Below are 19,701 nucleotides of genomic sequence, written 5' to 3' on the forward strand. Positions count from 1 at the left end.
AAATGAGAGTGCTAATTTTTACTACTCTTCAAAATAGTGAATCAAAAAAAATACTTTTACTTCACTCAAACAGATTGGTGGCTTTAAGTTCAGTACACATCCAACAGTCACAGTATATCGAGGGAAAACAACAAGCTACACCCTCGAGTGTTTCACACTTCCCATGCCACACACGAGGAGGAAGGAGAAACACCAACACCATGGGGTAAAATACACACGATAGGCAAAGCTCACGGGGAGAGATCTCGAATGAGGGTCGTATTGAGGCTCTGGGTGTTACACTAACAGGAGGGGGAGGAGAATGTTGACTTGCAGCCATCCAGGCACTGCAATGTGGGAGGTGTTGGGGGTTATGGATGAACAATGTACCTGCATCGTCCGACTCCGGGGACGACAGACTGAACGAGCTAGTGTAGGCACTGACTGGCCAATCAGTGGAAGGAGGCAGAGCCTCGATCTGAGATGAAGTGGGAGAGGAGCCTAAGCCGATACCAGCAACACACACATACACACAAAAAAATAAAAAATAGACAGATACAAACAAAAAAGGGAAAAAATAGCAGAGAGAGCAAATGGAGTAAAGGAAGAATGAACAACAAATGATGACAGTAAGCTCAGTCAGAAGAGAAGAGTATAAACAGTTGAATGACAATGATCATAGAGGTGTAAAGCAGGAAGATGAAGAACAAAAAAATAAAAAGCAGGCTCTCTGGTGGCAGCAGCTGCAGGATTTTGTCAGATAGTTTTAGTGGACAGGGACGCAGCTTTTTTCTATGAAATTTATTTAAAAAATCATGCTTGAACATAGTTTGCTCTGCTGTGACTTAGAGCCTGACTATAAGCCAGGACCACTAGACAAAAACTACGTTTTTTACTTATTGAGGACACCTTTTCCTCTAATATACTTTGCTCCTGTTCTCACCTCCACTCCTGTCTCGCAGCAGGTAGCGGTTAACATCTTGGATGTTGGTGTTGATAGTGGGCCCACTGGGGACACTGCCAGGGGTCATGTTGGGGTCAGTCTCAGGGTCGATATTCTGGAGGCCCTTCCAGGGCACACCGGGGCAGAACTCTGAAAATGTAAATGTTTTGCAAAAGGTTTTTTAAAATTATTATTAAACCCAGGACATAAATAATAAACTGACTAATGTAATGAATTGTCGGCTAGTGACCAGGCTTTAATGGAGGGTAACTTGATAAAACTAAACGTCTGGCAGCACGCTACCTTGGACTCCTGGATGTTCCTTACCTGGTGGCCAGTTAATATTGGTCCCATTGGCCATCTTGTCACTGTTGCTTTTACCCTGTCCCCAGCTGTCCGGGGGGACAAGGGGGCTGGTAGGAGACTCTGAGCTGGACATGAGGCTGTAGGGACTGTAGGCGTCCTCCAGCTGTGGGGGCTTACCAGAGGGACCCAAGTTGGAACCTGAGAGAAGCAAACAAACAACTTCAGAGGGTGAGAGTATAATTTTTCCCAATCAAAATGCCCCCCAGAACAGTCAATATGTTCACCTTGCTTTCTATGTACACACAAACTTTATTCTAACAGTCTAATATGTCGAATACACAGTTTTTATGTCCAGCAACCAGAGGTTATGGTCTGGGTCTCCTGGGCTGATGTGGGCAAGGACAAATCCGTGATATGGCTGATCTGAATAGAATGTTTAACGTCCTCCTTGCAGGTGGCCGGGGTGGCTCAGTAGATAGAGCAGGCACACATATACTTCGATATACTTCATATACACATATACTTTGACGATTATGCCTCGACGCAGAGGTACAGGGTTCGAATCCACTCTATGGCGATTTTCCTGCATGTCTTCCCCCCTCCCTCCCCTTTCTCACCTAGCTGTCCTGTCAAATTAAAAGGTGGAAAAAGCCCCCAAAAATAATCTAAAACAAAAAAAACATCCTCCTTGCATTTACTACATTACCCTATAATAACCTGACTCACATTTCAAATCTGCAATGTTAAAAACTAGGAATAAACTGTGATTTATTTTGGTTTATTGGGGGGAAAAAGGTGCCTCACATGCATCATAGATGCATAGTTTGCATCTATGATGCAAAGCTTTCTCTAATGGTCACAGATCATCTTTAACTTCTCACCATGCTTGCCCAGGCTGGGCTCTAGAGGAGAGGAGCTGCCAGAGAGGCTATCGATGGCGTTCGGGTGTGTCCACTGTGACAGGCGAGACTGGGGCTGATGGGGTTCCTTCATAGACAGACTTCCCACGTCCAGGCAGTTTACATTCATGTTTGAATTCAGTCCAGCTGAAGAGAATGACAGCACTGAAATGTTACTGCAAAATACCAAGAGTATTAGTACAAAATTGTCAATTTGCCATCCAGACAGCAAGGTTGATGCCACTCACAGAGAGAGTAGGGGCTGTAGTTGTTGGGAGATGACTGTGGCTCTTTGGTCTGCAGGTCCGGGAGGCCTGGAGCCTGGGGGTGACCTGAATACGTATCCAGGCTGGATTTGGCCCCTCCAGGATGCAGGCCCGAGTGGGAGGGGGGCGGCTGCTGTTGCTGCTGCTTCATCAGCAGGGCCTGGGCCAGCTGACGCTGGTGCTGTTGGATCTGCTGCTGCATGTTATTGATTGTACGTGCAACCTGGAACAACATCAGAGTGAAGACTTATTAAATAACTGAAATAAACATTGGCCTGGCAAAAGACGAAGCAGCGAGCAGGAAAGAAAAGAAAAGAAAAGTAAGGTTTTAACCTACTTGCTGCTCTTGTTGTCGAATGGGACCAGAAACGTTGCGCTGCGCCTGCAACATCTGCTGCTGAATTTGTAAACGCTGGTATGCCTGTGTGTCAGGTAAAAGCATGGTTCAGTGGCAAAGAGTGTCAGTGTGTCTGTAAAGCCAGTAATATTCCAAAAGTACTAAAAAAATGAATCAAAATGGCATGTAATAAAATGGCTTTATCTGCATGAACAGAAATCAGATTTTCTATAAGAATTACTCTTAATGTACTCAGGGTTTGTTGACTATGTTATGTACATTGTGCACTCCAGGCGATTTCAAAGCAAAGTAGGCTGAATGAGACTCACCAGCTGCAGCTGGTAGAGTTGATTCAGAAGGGTCATATGTTGAGGGTTTATTGGTGAGGTTAAAAGTGCAGGATTCAGACCAATGTTTTTTGCTGCAAACTGTAAGAGCTGTGCTTGAACCTGAGGGCAAACATTTAAAACACAACATTTTAACAACAAAGATGAAAAATATTTGTCACTCCATACATTAAAACCCCCTGCCAACTAATCTGTTTAAATAGTAAGTAAGAAACATGGTCGTGTGCGTGGGTGTGTGAGTGTGAGTGTGAGTGTGTGTGTGTGTGTGTGTGTGTGTGTGTGTGTGTGTGTGTGTGTGTGTGTGTGTGTGTGTGTGCATACCTGAGGGGAGAGAAACTGAGGCACTTGAGCACGTAGACTAGGCTGAGAGGAGCTGAGAGGCGGCACTGGCGGCTGAAGAGGCTGCTGCGTCTGCTGCATGGTCCGGGCTTGTGCTGCTCCACCACCGCCAAACATTCCACTCTGCATCTGCCGGACAAAGGAAGAAAGACTAGGCAAGTCAACACAGGTTCAAGTTCAGCACAAATAAGAGGTTGAAACAATATTCATTGTCTACTCATTGACAAGGCCATAGAGTACCCACAAGTAAAAAAGGCTTGAAATCAACTATCTATGTACATGGGTTTGAAAATGCCTTGAATATTTATCTAAAATTGTAACAGACCAGTTCAGATGAGAGGCGTTCAAAATGAGTGCTGGGTTGGTGATCTGACGCAATTATAGTAAAATATTTGATGTCCCAAACGACTTGGTCCTTTGCAATAAAAAATATATATTTGAACATTTTCTGCACACCATGACCATGCCCTCCTTAACAGACAATAACATTGTAATGATGATTTGTGAAATAGGGCAAATTTAAGACATTTCATTAGATTGGGGACCGATTGGTATTAACAGCCTAAAATAATTTTCATATAAAAGTAAGAGCACTTTGCCTCGTATATTGATATGACTAACCATCTTTTTTTCTTGGAGCCTCTTATCATCAAAAATATACTCAGGGAGCCCGTTCAAAATCAGTAGTTTGATATTTTCTACAATGCTAATGCGGCCATTCTTCAAAACTCTAAACTATTTCATGCATAGTATATTTTTGTTATGTAAATTGTTGGGTGACTGACTCACCTTATCCATGAAGGGCAAGCGGGTATCTGCGGAGGGGTCTTTGGAAAGAAGCGGAGGCCGAGGGCAGCTCATGGGCTTGTTGATGAGCCCGTTGTTGTAGTCGTGGCCGGCTATCCCCATCCCCCGCTTGTCCAGCTCTGTCTTCTTCTCCAGCAGGGCGCTCATGGCCTGGTCCAGGTTCATGTTGTTGCTCTTCAGAGCCTCCTCTGCTGGATCCCTCTGTTGAACAAACCAGAAAGTTTCCGTGGTGAGGAAGAAACTAAAGCAACCACCAAGAATGCTTGAAAATATAAATTCTGCTGTTGTTATAAAAACAGGTGTGCATCGCTGTTGGCACAAAGGGACCTGGTGAAAAATTCCAGTATTTGTTCCTAAAACTGACTAACGGCAATTTAGTGAGTTTCAACTCACAGGGAAGCCCATGTCTGTCAGCTGTTTGATGAGACGATTCATGATCCAGGCATCTTCTTGCTTCCCTGGGACCTTCCCCTAGAGGAGATGGTGATGGAAAATAGTTATTACCACACTAACTGAATAATACTTTACTATGAAGATGTAATATCAAATCGTTTCCTAAGGACTCTTGGAGCACTTGGTAAGTAATTCGCAATGTTCAAACCTTATGCAGGCCCTTTTTTGATGCATTGCCCCAAGAGTTGCAGGTGGTGTTGCTCTCCTGGGAGGCAGCATTGTTCCACATGTCTCCCTCCTCAGCATCCCACTGACCCCCCGACAGGCTCAGCTCCTCACCTCCACCTCCCCATCCATCTTGCATAGGTTTGGGGGCTGAAAAACACACAAGATAACATGTGCACCAACCAGTGTTAAGAACAAATATTTAGGTTTACATTTACTTTGACATGTTAGATAACTTGATGATATCAGTTTCGACTACTTTTTGATGAAAGAAAATTAAAGTGACAAAATCCAGGTAAAAAGAATTAACTGACTGAAAAACTTGATGGCAACAAGGGGTCAGTGTGGATTTCTGTGCGAAAATGCTCAGCACACTTGCTTCCCCTGAGCCATATTGATCATCAAGAGAGTTACTTAAAAATATTTCATATATATATATACAGACACACAACAACCAATGGAGCATCTACTTGTTATCAGAATTCCTCAAAAAATATACATACATGATTAAGACTAATTCATAAAACTGTAAAAAGGGTTAATCTATTTACCAGGTTTGCAAGGTGCAGACGTCATTGCTGGGTTGCCTCTTCCATAGCTGTCCTGGTTACCGTCTCCCCAGCCTCCACAGCTCCCACTTGTTTTGCCCCAGGCAGACGTCCCATTGTCCACACTGACCGGAGCGGGTACAGGTTCCCCCCAAGAGCTCTCTGACTTTGCGTGGGAGCTGGATATCTCTCCCCAACCTGCAGGACACACATAAAAATACTTTATAGTACCGAAACGTATATGTTACTAAAATTCAAGTTTTCATTGCTTTAGCTTAGGTCAAGGTTTTTGTGCGTAGCATAATTTTGTACTGAATAAGAGTAAGTGATGCTAATGCTACTTTTAATTCAAAATTCAGCAAAAATGAGTAGAGAGTCTTCTTGTCTATGTTTTTTTTTTTGCTAAATGGCTGTCTACTCACAAATTGGTAGACACTCATGTCTGATTATTTTTTAAAAATATTTGTTGATATAAACTGGGCCTCAAGTGAAATAGTGCCTCTGGTAATCACTGTCACCACGTTTATCCTTCTGTTTTGGAGTGTGAAATACCAGTCGGGGTAGGGAGGCTGAGACCTGGGCTTGGCTTAGCAGGATGGCTGACAGAGGGAGGAGATGCCCATTTAACATTTGGAACAGCCTGGACCCTTTTGGCATGAGAGGCACATTGCTGTCTTGGCCTGTTGCAGTGCCAGGCTCAGCTTAGCTCTCTCTCCAGGGAGAGGTCAAGCCCTAAAATATTATAAAATTCACCCTTCTTGTATGACTGGCCAAAGTGCTACACTAAACATGGCAAAACTATAAACAAAGTTTATAATATTCTTCATTTTTTCATCACTTCCTGCCCATAGTGAAGAATATTTACGAGTTGTCTTTATTTGTTTTTAACCCACTATATGCAGAATAGCCTGCAAATGCCAATGTGGAGTCAGCATGCAGGGTCAAGTGGAGGACAGCAGGGGGCGTCTGAACCCTCTCAGTTCTCAGGGGCTTGCTCCATCTCCTCCCTTCAACTACTGACAGATGGTGGCTCCCATATAATCACACACTTCCGATCCGTCTCAAACTACTTGTGGTGAATCGCTATTTTCACACGGAACATGGTAAACAGCATTCTTGTGCTTCCTTTGGGTACCCATGTGGGGTTTCCAGAGTGACCCACACAGACGTGCCTGGTGTTGTGAAATGTGAGGAGCCTCGTGGAGGTACAGGGCTGGCAATGCTTGGCTAATTTGGATAGTCAATTAGATATAAATCCAAAGAGGTCAAACTAGGTCAAGATTTTACCTTTAAGTGGATCAACAGCTTGGAGCTTAACAATGCAGTGTGCTAACAACCTAACCAGCTTTCATGTTTGACACATTTACTTTAACAGTGAAAAAGAAAAGAGTACAATTTAATCACCTTTAAAATGTGAATTTTGAAAATGTACAGTAAAGCTTTTGAATCTGACCCACTTGGCTATGTGGCACTATACAAAATAAAAAATTTAATTGACACTATTTTGTGAGCAATATGTTGTCTTACCTTGAGATATCCCGGGACCCCTGTTGTGAGGTGGTCCGAGCTGGTGTTGTACAACAGGATCTATGGGCCCGCTGGTAGGCCCTGGGTTTTGTGAGTTTTGGCTGTGGTTCTGTAAAGGTGCAGGTGGCCCATGGTAGGGGTGATTGTGTGAGTGGGGTTGGTTGTTGTTCGGGCCTGGGGGATTATTGCCTCCAGCGGAAACTTTAGCCTGGGACGTTCCTGGATTATTCCTATCCCACAAATTGACTGCCTTGCTGTAGGTACCAGGGTCACCCCAAGCTGATGTCCCATCATCAATCTCCATTTTACGTCGGATTGAAGGTGGGGAAGGCTCTTCCCAGCCTGTAGGATCAGCTGAGGACTCTTTCTTACTGCCACTCCAACCTCCACCTTGCTTCACTGAGCTTGAGCCACCCCAAGAGCCTATGCCCCCTCCTCCACTAGTACTACTACCACTGGGCCCATCCTGAGGTTTGCCACCCCAACCTTGAGGAGGGGCACTGGGACGCTGAGAAACTGTTTCTCCCCAGCCACCATTTCCTCCAGCTCCAGATATCCCTGATCCTGAAGCAGGCATTCCCCAGCCTCGTGGATTTTCCTTCCAGCCTCCTGCTTCTCCCTCCCAGGCAGGGTTGTTGGGACTCTTTTTGCTGTCTTCTGGTTCTCTCCAGTCCCCTGTGTTATTGCTCCCTCCACTATTGCCCCAGCTATGGGAGGCTTTGCGTTGCTCTACCCAGCCTTGGGATGTTGCCTTGACATGAGAATCATTCCACCCACTTGACTTCTCCTCTCCCCAGGACTGTCCACCACTCTTGGGTACACTGTTGGTGGGGCCTCCGACTGGAGGGTTCCCCCAGCCACCAGGGGCACCTGGGGGCTTAATGTTATTGGGTGGCTCTCCCCAACCAGAGCTGGGCTTGTTGGTAGCTGCTATGCTTCCACCCCAACCTGAAGCTCCCTGAGAACCAGGCACATCATTTTTGTTTCGAGACTCAGTCCTCTGAGTGGGGCCCATGGTAGTTTGGGAGGGCCCGTGGGCATCGTTTGGAGTGGTTGGGCCAGAGGTCCATGATTCATTGCCTCCACCATTCTTGCGTTTACTATCATTCATATCCCATGAGGTGTGCTGGCGTACAGGGGTCTGTCCCCAACCAGTGTTACACAACACCCTGGGGTCAAGATCCTGGGCAGGCAGCGGAGGGGCTGGATTATCTCTGGATGAGTTGTCTCTGTGCGGGGGATGTCCTTCCACGCTGTCACTGCTCCCTTCACTGGCATCAGCTGTACCCACAGCCCTGCCCCAAGGACTAGACTGTGGTTCCTGCGGAGGAGAGCTGGGGGTATCCCAGCCTCCCTTGGCCTCTTCAGTGTGCTTCTTCCCCCAGTCTCCACCAGACTGGTCACCCCAACCTCCAGAGTTTCTTGCTCCACTTCCTCCATGGCCCCAGCCAGAGTCCCAGCCAGGTGCCTCCTTAGATGAAGGTGCCTTAGAGTCGCCACTGTTACCCCATACTGAGCTACTATCTTCTCCATTGACTTGTGGGCCCCCTTGTGGAGGCTGGCTCATGGAACTCAGGCCTACAGGTGAACTACCCCAGCCAGGCAAGCTGTGAATAGGGCTGGGGGGTTCCTGCTTATTAGTGTGATTTGGTCCATCAGTTTTAAGGTTCTGAGGTTCTGAACTGAAAGACACATTCGTGGATGGAGAGGGGTGTGGCTCTGACAAATCAGAGGTCATTATATTACCCCAGGCGCTGCCAATCCCAGAGGAGTTGCTGTTAGTGTTGGCTCCAGTACAGGTGCTTGTCTGGGCTGGTGGGGGGCCAGGTGGATTACAGAGGTTGGGTGTAGGTTGAGGAGGTGAAATGGGGTTGGCTCCCCCTGAGCTGCCGCCCCCTGTGCCACCACCATCATGCCCCAGCATGGGCCAGGCAGACGGGTTGGCATTAGGGTTTAGGTTCAAGTTAAAGTTGGTGGTGGAAGATGATGAAGAAGAGCCCCAGCCCCTGGTGCCTACACCCCCCATTGGACTATCATTCTTCCCTTCAGTCCCCCCCACTGAGGACTGAGGGGGGCAATGGGAGGGTCCAGGCCCAGAGCCCCAGCTGCGATTGGCTGCAACCTGGCTAGAGAGCATGCTGGTTCCAGTATGACTGGCAGGACTGGGCCCACTGTTGGCCTTGCTGCTAAGGTGGTTGGCAGGGAAATGGCCTGTCTGGCTATTGGCCCCTGTGGCCATAGTCACTGTACTGCAACAACTACTATTAGTGCTGCTGCTGCTGGTCAAGTGACCAGGGTCAGTATCCAAAGGGCATCCTCTGGGAGGGGCCTGGCTCTGGCTGAGGGTAATAGAAGGCCAAGCGTCTGTGTCCTTCTGGTCAATGATCAGTTGATCCCAACCAATGAGATTGGTGGAAGATGCAGCACTTGTGGCACTCCTGTTGGTTGGCAGGTGTCCCCAGAGGGGATTATCATACTGGGCTCCCTGGCTGCTCTGTGGGGGCAGTTCTGTATGGGTGAAAAGAAAAAGAAAAAGACACAAGTATGAGCAAGAGGATAAGAGATACAAGTTATGTACGTCATCACACCCATATGCTTGGCAAGGTTGAAATATCATGGCAGCATGTAAGATGTTTACTTATGCGTACAAAGACTACAAGATGCTTTATTAAATGAACATAAACACCACTCAAACTAAAAGTGCAAACACAGAGAGGAGAATGACTAATATGGTAACAGAGGTACCTTTAATTACAAAATAACTTTAGTCACTCACAGATTTCAAAGATACCATGATTTAAGACAGGACCAGTGGGGAAAGGTCAGTGTTTCAATCCCAGCTCCTCCAGTCTGCAGGTCATAGTGCCCATGGGCACAATAATGATAGAGAAGCGCTTAATGAATGCGTGTGTGAAAGGTTGAATTTGACTCATAGTGTGAAGCCCATTGTGCATTTAACATTCAATACTCTCCACTAAAATAAGATTAGAAGAGATGTGCATTGTTATTATGTTATTAAAACAAATACAATTTGAAGACCAAAAATGAAAATAGAATATTGACATTTCACTGTAGTTGCATGCAAAGCAAGATAAATTTTTACTAAATAAATAAATGCATGTATATATAAGTCTATTTATTAAAAAGATTTTAAATGAACCAATTATAAAAGGCTATAAACCAAGCATACTTTTACCCTATATGAAATGAGAGGCTCTTAATGTTGCGCACTCTATCTTCTATCTATCTCTAAGTCAACCCAAAAAGAAGCCACATTAGAAGATGTTATCAATGACAAGGGTCATGCAAACAAGACATCCTTAACTTTTGACCTCCTAACCATTACATTTATGACCTCTGCTTGACATGAAGCACAGATACTCTACACTTGCCCTAGGGGGACCTGTCTTCTCACCAACACATCAGCCTCCAGCTGCTGACAACTGCTCTGACAACCCCAAGTAACACTTTGATTTTCTCCCTGCGCTCCCTGGAGTTCCAGTTTGCATAAAGATCGCCTTCGTACAGTGCTGCACTGATCAACTATTCAACCTGGCACCACAACATTGCCCATTTCTGCAATTCCTTGTGCTGCAGCTGCTGTTGTTTACATGCACCTTCACATGCATGCTAAGTTAGTATGACTCTAGACAGAGGGAAGTGACAGCAATTGTGTAACACCCACTGTTTTAAAGCTTACTTCAGTGCTTACAACTACAGCAGAGAGAGAGAGAGGAGGCAGTGACAGATCAGGGGGAAAATCAGGGCACTGTGTTTCTGACACAGCGCTGTCGTTCCGTAGCGTCACTCTACTGAGAAGTGCAGGACCGCCATTTTCTCAGTCCTGAACTAGAGTCAAAAAGGCTCTGAGCTACCGTCTGTATATCCACCGCCGCTGCTTCAATAGCGCGCATGTCTCCCTTACAATAATGAACACAAAACATAAGAATGCAACACTGCATGCCTGCAATGCACGGTTGCTGCAGATTTAATGTTTAAAAGTGCTCATCTGCACAGTCCGTTAATACTTAGCCACCAAAACAATGCAGAAGAGCCCGACCAAAGAGGAAAAACAGAGAGATAGAGGAAGAAAGGAGGGTGTGAAATACCTGTGGAGAGGTGCCTCCCAACCATCCTGTAAAGATCTAGGTTTTGTGCAACGCAGCGGCCATCCTTGTCTCAATATGTCTGCTCGGCTCGCCAAGCTTCTGAGGCTCATTTCTGAAGTGCTGCCAAGAAGTTGCACAGCTCTTGCGCGGCATGAGACAACCCCCCCTTCCTTCCTCACCCTTCATGCACTGTCCCTCCCACCATCACTGCTTTGGCTGGGTTTCTCCTCTTCTATCTGTTGCCTCCCTCTGGCTTTATTTATATCGTGCTCTATTCCTATCCTAGCGGAGGATATTCCCTCTCTCTGGAAAAGCACTGAAAGAAGACTAGTTGGGGGAGGGGTTGGGAGTGTTGGGGAGATGGGTGGGGGTATCGGTGGTGGGGAGGGCTTGGTTAACAGCTAGAATGATAATGCCTGGAGATTTTCATTATGCACTCATAAGGCACAAGTTAAAAATAAAACAAAGGGGGATCTTTCAATTTTCCACCATCCAAGCATCTTTCAACCTTTCAAAACTGTCATTAAATATTTAGCCAAGACCACTTCATCTGCAATTAGCACTGTCACAGACAATGGAAAGCCTCATGAATAGCAGTGGCAGGCAAAAGATAGACCAAGAAACCCCCACAAAACACTACGATCACATCATCAGATCGCACATGATGTAAGACGTCTGTTCTGTACAGGCCAGAAATACAGTGAGCCTAAGCAGCGGGACCAAGCTTTTATACAGGGCTCAGGGCATAAAATGAGCAAGTTCATATTGATCTGGTCACTATGAGCGATAGGGTCCAGGCGATCTTGTCGCAAACATGGCATTGGAGCTGTGGGTGGGAGTGTTAGCGGGGGTTTGAGGTAGGAGTGTGCTTGGCAAAAAAAAAGAAAAAAGAGCAGCATTCGTCTGGATCAAGGCAGGTATTGTTTACAAATGATCCCAACGCCCACCCAACAACACAATAAGTCAATGTTTGGTAGAGAACAGAGTCCCTTTATGGCCGAGGCTCAGCCCACTGTGGCTCTCCAGTGTGAGGACCTGACATGCGGTGAGGTCATGGCGTGCTACTAGATGGCCGCTCGCTCATTCATGTGTAAAAAAAACAAACACACACTGGCACACACTGCTCCTGTGTGGAAGCAAACACACTGGCAAACAGAGACAAAACACACCGCTTCCTGAGATCAGTAAGCAAGGCCTCAAATCCAACTTTCAAATAAAAAAGTGTACATGTATGCAGAACAAGTTGTGATGGTGTGTGTTGTGGTGGTGGTGAAAGGGGGGGGGGGGCGACGACAAAGATGCGACAGAAAATAAAGGACAGAGATGGATGTTGAGAGATGGAAGGAAGAAGTAATCTAGGGGAGCTGTGTGGGCCTCAGCTGGACTGATCCTGGCTTAATGAAGTCCCTGAGGGGCAAAGACACTAGATGGTACAGTGCTGACAATGCATGCTGCCAGCCAGATGAACTGACTGGCTGGCGCTGGCACGCGCACGCACACGCACACACACGCACACACACACGCACACGCACACACACACACACACACACACACACACACACACACACACACACACACACACACACACACACACACACACACACCGCATCTACCAGGAATGTGCTACCCTTTGCGTTTAAAGGTTACAAACAGAATATTCACAGCCACAAGATGTCGCATTGACACCATTATCTAGGACCAAAACAAACTTATTGCGAGGTAGCGCTCACTCTTGCAGCCCTGTGTGCAGCACAATCTCAGCAGGCCTGCATGGCGGCTAGCAGCTTGTTAGCGTGGCTAGCATTGTTAGTATTGCCATGCTGTGTGTAGCCCATTGACAGTATATCAATAAGGAGTAGCTGTGGTGTTTCTGGTTTAATAACACTGTAGTGGGCAGGTGACAGGTGTGTTTACAGTGTGTCCACGTCCAGCCAATCAATAACAGTGTCCCAGGTACACTATTATTTTTTCTCTAGTGTTAAAGGTGCAAAATCAATTTGGCTTTTGCCAAAGGGTTGGTGGGCAAGACACTGAACCCTGAATTGCTCCTTGTGACTGGTGTGTGATAGAAAATGCGCTGCGTATAAAAGCATTTTATGAATGTGTGTGTGAATGTGACATGTACTGTAAAGCGCTTTGAGTGGTCGATAAGACTAGAAAAGCGCCATGTAAATTACCATTTCATTTGCAAGATTAGGTTAGTCTAAAAAAAAACAGCAGATTTTTGTGTTTACGAGATCCAAGTGTCTGTGTGAGGCAGGGCCAGGGCAGCATTGTAGCACTGCTCTGCATTTCCTGACATGACAAAGTGGAACATGAGACGGTGCCAGCTGCCATCAACCAAACACAGAAACAGGAGAGTTTCCAGGCCAAGCAGACACATAACTATCAGTAGATTTAGGTTACTGTTAGGAAATATGCCCCGTTGGCATAAATAGTTTGCTGAATTGTATTAATGTGGAAAAGAACTAGGAATTGCAGGAACTGTGCAGAAATATATGCAAAAGATTCTGTGGATGCATGTATGGATGCTTTCTTTTCAACTGCTTTGCTGTTCATGCAACGCTATTTTCTCAAAATTCTCTCAGGGGTTAAACACTCAAGAGGGACAAAACATGGCTTTAAAAAAAAGGGGATCTACGACATCTGGCTGTCATGTTTCTCTTTGAGTATCCTCTTTCTCCTCCCCCTCTAAAGGATAAACCAGGTCAAGGGCTTTCTCCAGCATGCCAGTCTTAAAATAGCTAGCTCTCTCACGCCTCCTCCACATGAAAGGGCCTTGGGATATGGATTGTTAGCCAGGCAAAAGGCAACATTGGGAGAAAACATTAATAATGGGGAGATTGACAGACATACATATAGTTTGTGCGGCCCCACTGATCCTGGCTGCCCAAGGGCCAGTGCGAGGGTTATGTGTGAACTGAGGTGTTGGTATAGTGGAGGTGGAGGAGAGGAAACACACGTGCATCAGAGAACAACAAGTGCTGCAGAGAAAGTCAGAGGAGCAGAGGCACAGAGTGAAGCGGGCGAGATAGAAAGACAGATTGAGCACTGAACATTTGTGGTTAACGGAGAGCTGATGTTTAATCACATCACAAGACGTCCCAGTCCTCTTTGATGGGATTCCCAAGGCTCTTTTACAGCATCAGCAGCAGGCTTAAAGAGCAAATCAAGTTTAGACTGCATGCACTCTCTCTGTTCTCCACTAGACAAGGTCTTAGCACATTTTGTAAACTGTTCTCTCACTTGACGAGGCCTGTTTATATTAAGACAGTGGTTTATTGTCTGAATTTGCTGTAGTAAGTGGGTACAATGCCTACTGGTACATAAACCCTTGAACGTTACTTCTTTTAACAAGGAAGTCTAGAAAAATGCAAAAGGGGGTAAATCTTTAGAGATATCACCAACACATTATAGGACTACAAACTTAAAAGAACAGAATTGCAGAGAGCATAATTGCCAGACCATGACCAATATAGGCACTTTGTTGGAGAAAAAACAACTGTATGCATAAAATGTGATTTCCCCCCTGACATTTAACAAAATGCACTTAATGAGAGAAAATGAATTCACATTTTTGAGAAGAAACCAGAACACCTGTCATGAACCTTCACCATTAAAAACAGTGATTGCTGCTGCTCGCCATTACAGAAGAGTAATACTATACGTGTCAAGTTAAGTAGGGATACATCACAGCGAAGACTACAGAGCAACAGTCTGTGTTTACATGTATTCACATGTGGACACAAGGGCCATGTTTACCATCCCTACCTTTCAAGAGAGCAGACAGTTGACCGGGGTAATGAGTGCTGGGGGTGAGACGAGGTGGAGTCACCGGATGGGGAGAAGAGGGAGAGGGGAGGGAATGAATGCAGCTAGTGTGCTTCTGCTGTTAGTTATCCGTCAAGCGATGCAAGCAGGGAGGGGGACAATCGCACCAGGAGACAAGGCTGTGGGGACAGAGATGATGAATGTGGGATTACCTGTGGTGTTCCGGTTGTGTGTTAGGTCACACAGCTGCATATTTGACAAAACATATACTGAGAAAATTGTGAAGGGGGGGAGATTCCAGAGTTGCCTTTGGCAAATAAGAGCTGTATTAGTATACGTGAAGAACCCCTGAAGGTCATAAGGTGTCTGTCATAAGGTAATCAGTCAGTTCAAAGACGCACAGGAAGCAAAGCAAAGCAGAGCAGGCCTGCCAAAGAAGGGCGGAGAGAAGCAGCAGCTTTTACCGTAAGCCATGAGTCACTTCAGCCCACAGTGCTGGACCTCTGCCATGCGCTCTCTCCTCATTTCTTTCTCTCCTTCCCCCTCTCTTTCTATCAGTGCCAGGTCAGGCCCACTGAGGCGCCCGGCCAACTAACTAGCTCCACATTGCTCCTCCTACCCCCCCCCAAAAAACAAAACAAAACAGGAAACACTGTAGAGCTGGTCAGCAAAGCTTAACGAAGAGTATGATGATGATGAGAGGGAGGAGGATGAGAAGGAGGAGTAGACGAAGACAGGATAAACATCTCATCGCCATGGAGATAGAGATGAATTCAAACAGCATCAGAAAGGGTTGGATCATCCCAGACAATGAAAAGTGCTAAGTGCACAAAAAAAATTGGAATCATCATAATCAAAGAGCACATAATAATTAATCACGAAAGAACCGACCTTTACCACTTGGAAATACATGGGAACCTGGTTTATTGTTACACGCAGAGCTCCAGGAAAGAAAACACACATGCAGAGATAGCCAGCTGTGTTTACTCACCATCCACTACCCCTGTACTCCTCTATCCCCATTTCGAATTCCCAGCCAGGCAGAGGCAGAATGAAAATAAACAACAGTCAGCAGCGCCAGTGATGCAAGTGCCTTCACGCTCCTCCACAGGTACACCAAACAGTCACAACCCACAGTGCCCAACAAAAAAAACCAAGAGAAGGCATAGCCACTGTCATACCAAAAAAAAGGATTTGCAACGGGGTGGCCTATCTGATTATTTTATATTCTGATCAATCTTGCAGACGTCCACAATTCTACTTTGCAAGGGAACCATAGAGATTGTGACATTTTGTCCACCACCCAGCACTCAGTCTAGATCAACGCTATGTTCACGAATCAACAGAAGTCTCTATCGCAGGGCCTCTTTCATGTATGATGTATTGGAAAAAATATTCAACGTGTGCCAGCAGCATGGCAGGTCCAGGGAGCTGGTGCTAAGTTGTATGGCAGTGGTCAGATATTTGTCTGTAAACTTTGCCAGGCAACAGTCGGCACTTCAAGAGGTGATATGACACATGTATTCAACCCGCTTAAATGGAAACCTGTGAAGAAACGAGCACAGTGCTTCACTCAGGTCGGTAAAACCAACTCATCTGTATCTTGCCAGGTCCCCAAACATAAATAGTTATCACTATACTATCAATACTTAGGAGCAACCTGTAAAACATACAATAAAAGCAGCATCTACAACTACTACAACTTTTTCTACTTACGTTGTGAGTACTTTAAGAAATCTATTATTTGATGGTAATGTTATTTATTGTCTGCTGATAAAAACCTTGTTTAATATCTTGAATACATTTTAGCAAAACATTGGAAATAGATAAGTCTGGTTTGAGTCTCTCAGCAGTACAATTTATTTGGTCTGAGCTGCCTACAGCCAGACAGACATTGTAAGGTTATGGTTGGTTATTTTAACGCTGTGTTTTTGTGGGAAGTCAGAATCTTTTGCAGTGAGAACAGTCTGGCTCGGTTATAAATTGTAGTAAGCCGGTGTTAACATAGCCTTGACTGAGACTGCTATGATATAAAACTGAAATGCACTGCAGAACAAACCATTCTGTCTGCATCTTGCAACCATCTGTGGCTTCATATGATTTTCTTTTTCTCCTTACTTTCCACTCATAGTTTCCACTCAACTGCACAAATTAATTCAGCTTTTCTTTACTGACCCAAACATAAACGTTGTAGCTGCTGCTGTGCAGAGGCAGATTAAAATACGTAATGAGTTAAAACAATGTACAAGATTGATAAAAGTGCACAGGGACTCTGCCCACCTTGAAACGTACATATTTGCTTTTGAATTCATTCTCCATTCCTCAGAAAAGGCAAAGTCACATATCCAATCCATGTCAAGCCAATCCACAACCTTCTTCAACTCTCATACAACAACCCCCACTGCCACAGACACTATTCTGACATCTACTGATATCTTTTGAACTAACAAAAAGAAAAAGGGAACAACAGTTAGTGACTTGCCAACAGAGTGTCTATAGGCTGACCTGTAGGCAGGCTGGCTGTGGAGGAGGAGGAGCAGGAGGGAGAGGAGTGTATGGCTACAGCCACTGCTGCAGGTTCAGTAGTGCAGGGACGTCCTGTGGTGGTGAGCAGCAGGCTTCCAGAGGGCAGAGGCTGACCCCTCTTCAACAGCTGCTTGTGCTCCTGCTGCCTGAAGCGAGGGGGCACCTCTCTGGGCGGGTAGCGTTGCTGGAGCAGAGTCGGGGGCTGCTGTGCTGTCTGCGGCTGACCTCCGGAGGGAGCGCGCTTGCCATTGCCGCTGCTCGGGGCTACAGACTGGGCAGCACTGGGGTTGATGGGGGGAAGAGGAGGGGCGGGGTCGAGCTTGGCAGAGTCTGGCACTGGGGGGGACAAGTGACAGGGGAGCACAAATGAAGGGATGGGGAGAGGTGGTGGGGTGGGGGGGGGGGGGGGGGGGTACAGGAGCATTAGGCAAAAGCAGAGTTGTCGAACACACGCCAGTGCAAAAACAATTATTGCCTGTTTAGTTAATGATTGGTAAGTCAATAAGTCCAATGGCAAAATAAATTATCTATAGCAACTTTCAGACATGAGCTCTAGTCCGGACATTTTCCTGAACCCCCTGAAGGGGTACAGGTATAGACATTTTCTGGAACTTTTCCCGTTAGCCCCCAAGTAAATTTGAAGTAGTTTTTACTGTTTTGCTACTACTGAGTAGTTTCTAGAAAATGTCAGAGTGAGCCAATATGAGAATACAGCAGGAGCATTTCCAGAAACATTCACCAAAAAAAGTTTGTTATCGTCATGTCCTACTACCTGCATGATCTGCCCAGACGGCTGCTGCGTTCATCATACACGAACAGAAAACTCCAGAAAATGTCCGGACGTAATTTTGCGGACATCCTCCGGAGCTCATGTCTGAAAACAGCTTATGACACTTTTGATTTTTGTTTGGTTGCAAATGTCATTATATTTTAACTATATTTGTTATTTCAACTATATTAGTTGCTTCCCTTGCACATATACACATATAATAATCACCAGTAGAGCTTCAGTCTTTTTCTGGAAAGCTGCTGTGGCAGAGCATTTCCTCCACTGCTTCTTTTCAGAGCCATGGTCACTCTTGGATGAGAACAATAAGGCAAATGAAGAGATGTCTATAAATGCACCAGATTCGCCGTCTCGCCCGCCTGCCTGAGGCTTCATTCTAGGCAGTGGTCAGTCTAAACACATGGCTGCTCTTTGGAGGACCAGAGGACTGTAATAATCTCAGGGTGGTACTGTAGTAAAACCTTCGGACTCAAGGAATGGCCAAAACACACAGTCTGCCATGGTGCGTGGCCACAGATTGAGAGTGCTGAAGAGGTCAAGTAGCAGATAATGGACATACATTACTGTGGGCTATTGTCTCCATCAGAACAGCTGATAATAGCACTAGATTGCTTTTAGAAATGAAAAAGTGCTCTATAAATGCAATTTATTATTATTATTATTATTATTAACAGGGCTGTAATGAGTGCTAAGCCCCATCCACATAAGGTATTAATGGTTTGTGGCAGGTTATGACCACTCAGCTCTCTACCAAAGATGTATTAACTGCTCGTACGGCTGCTGACGCCAAGTGTTTAATGTCCCACTAGCTTTAGTTACCCTTAGCAACATAGCCCTTTTTTCTTTCTCACTTACACACACATTGGCTCCCTCCATCAATTTCCCTTGGAGTGGTTTTGGCTTGGAATCCCTGCATTATCTTTTTGTAACATTTCAGCCAAGCAGCCATGCTTATGATACTGGCACTAGTAGTCAATAGGATTTTTTTCCTTCCTTTGTAAAACCTCAATAAGCAATCTTTGACCACTTGGGAGCAGGATGCCAGTTGCCTATTCATACATCCACCAATAAGAGAGAAAGATTATGACTTCCTTGGAGTTGTGTTTATGGAATATTCCAATATTCAGTCTGTTTTTGGTCTCTTACAAGTCTAGAGTGAAATATCTGGCCCTAAAGCTGTTAATTCCACCACTACAGTATGTTCGCCAGCTAAGCTGAAAGTTCATCACCACGAGTGACGCCTCTCACATTGCTTACAGTCATTTGATAATAAGGCTGCAATGATTTTTTTTATTATTAACCCTACTCCAAATTCCCAAAGTTCAATGTGGCGTCTGCAAATGTCTTTTTTTGCCTTTTACTCAAAATGGCTGATTTTGATTGACTGATTTAGAATTGATTATCAGTTTATCATTGCAGCTCCATTTGAAAAACGTGTTGCCATAAAAATATTGACTATAGCAAACTCGCTCCACATTCAGATCTGGGCACTGTAAACATCACTTTATTTCCCTGGTAAACATCGACAAACATCAGAAGAAGCCAAAGCTGTGAAGCTTAAAGTCCTCAGAAGGGTAATATACTGTGGCTGA

At 45.4% G+C, this 19,701-nt stretch overlaps 1 protein-coding gene across 8 annotated transcripts in view; it reads right to left on the bottom strand.

The window, feature by feature from the left end:
- The window catches only part of tnrc6c1 (trinucleotide repeat containing adaptor 6C1), a 36,036-nt gene that overhangs the window by 2,541 nt on the left and 13,794 nt on the right, over positions 1-19,701 (bottom strand). For 4 of the 8 annotated variants that reach the window (XM_047327963.1, XM_047327964.1, XM_047327962.1 and 1 more), the window contains 13 exons: positions 17,302-17,658; positions 6,917-9,424; positions 5,393-5,599; positions 4,825-4,991; positions 4,617-4,694; positions 4,206-4,424; positions 3,399-3,545; positions 3,060-3,179; positions 2,731-2,814; positions 2,376-2,616; positions 2,110-2,274; positions 1,250-1,426; positions 923-1,072 (listed from right to left, as the gene is read on the bottom strand). In XM_047327963.1, coding sequence (XP_047183919.1) covers positions 923-1,072; positions 1,250-1,426; positions 2,110-2,274; positions 2,376-2,616; positions 2,731-2,814; positions 3,060-3,179; positions 3,399-3,545; positions 4,206-4,424; positions 4,617-4,694; positions 4,825-4,991; positions 5,393-5,599; positions 6,917-9,424; positions 17,302-17,658 — 4,620 coding nt within the window. Of the gene's footprint in view, positions 1-922; positions 1,073-1,249; positions 1,427-2,109; positions 2,275-2,375; positions 2,617-2,730; positions 2,815-3,059; positions 3,180-3,398; positions 3,546-4,205; positions 4,425-4,616; positions 4,695-4,824; positions 4,992-5,392; positions 5,600-6,916; positions 9,425-11,025; positions 11,182-17,301; positions 17,659-19,701 lie in introns of those variants that run through there. The other 4 variants (XM_047327969.1, XM_047327965.1, XM_047327968.1 and 1 more) reach the window with 3 other exon arrangements.

The sequence above is a fragment of the Scophthalmus maximus genome, chromosome 17, assembly GCF_022379125.1.
Source record: "Scophthalmus maximus strain ysfricsl-2021 chromosome 17, ASM2237912v1, whole genome shotgun sequence".
Lineage (NCBI taxonomy): Eukaryota > Metazoa > Chordata > Actinopteri > Pleuronectiformes > Scophthalmidae > Scophthalmus > Scophthalmus maximus.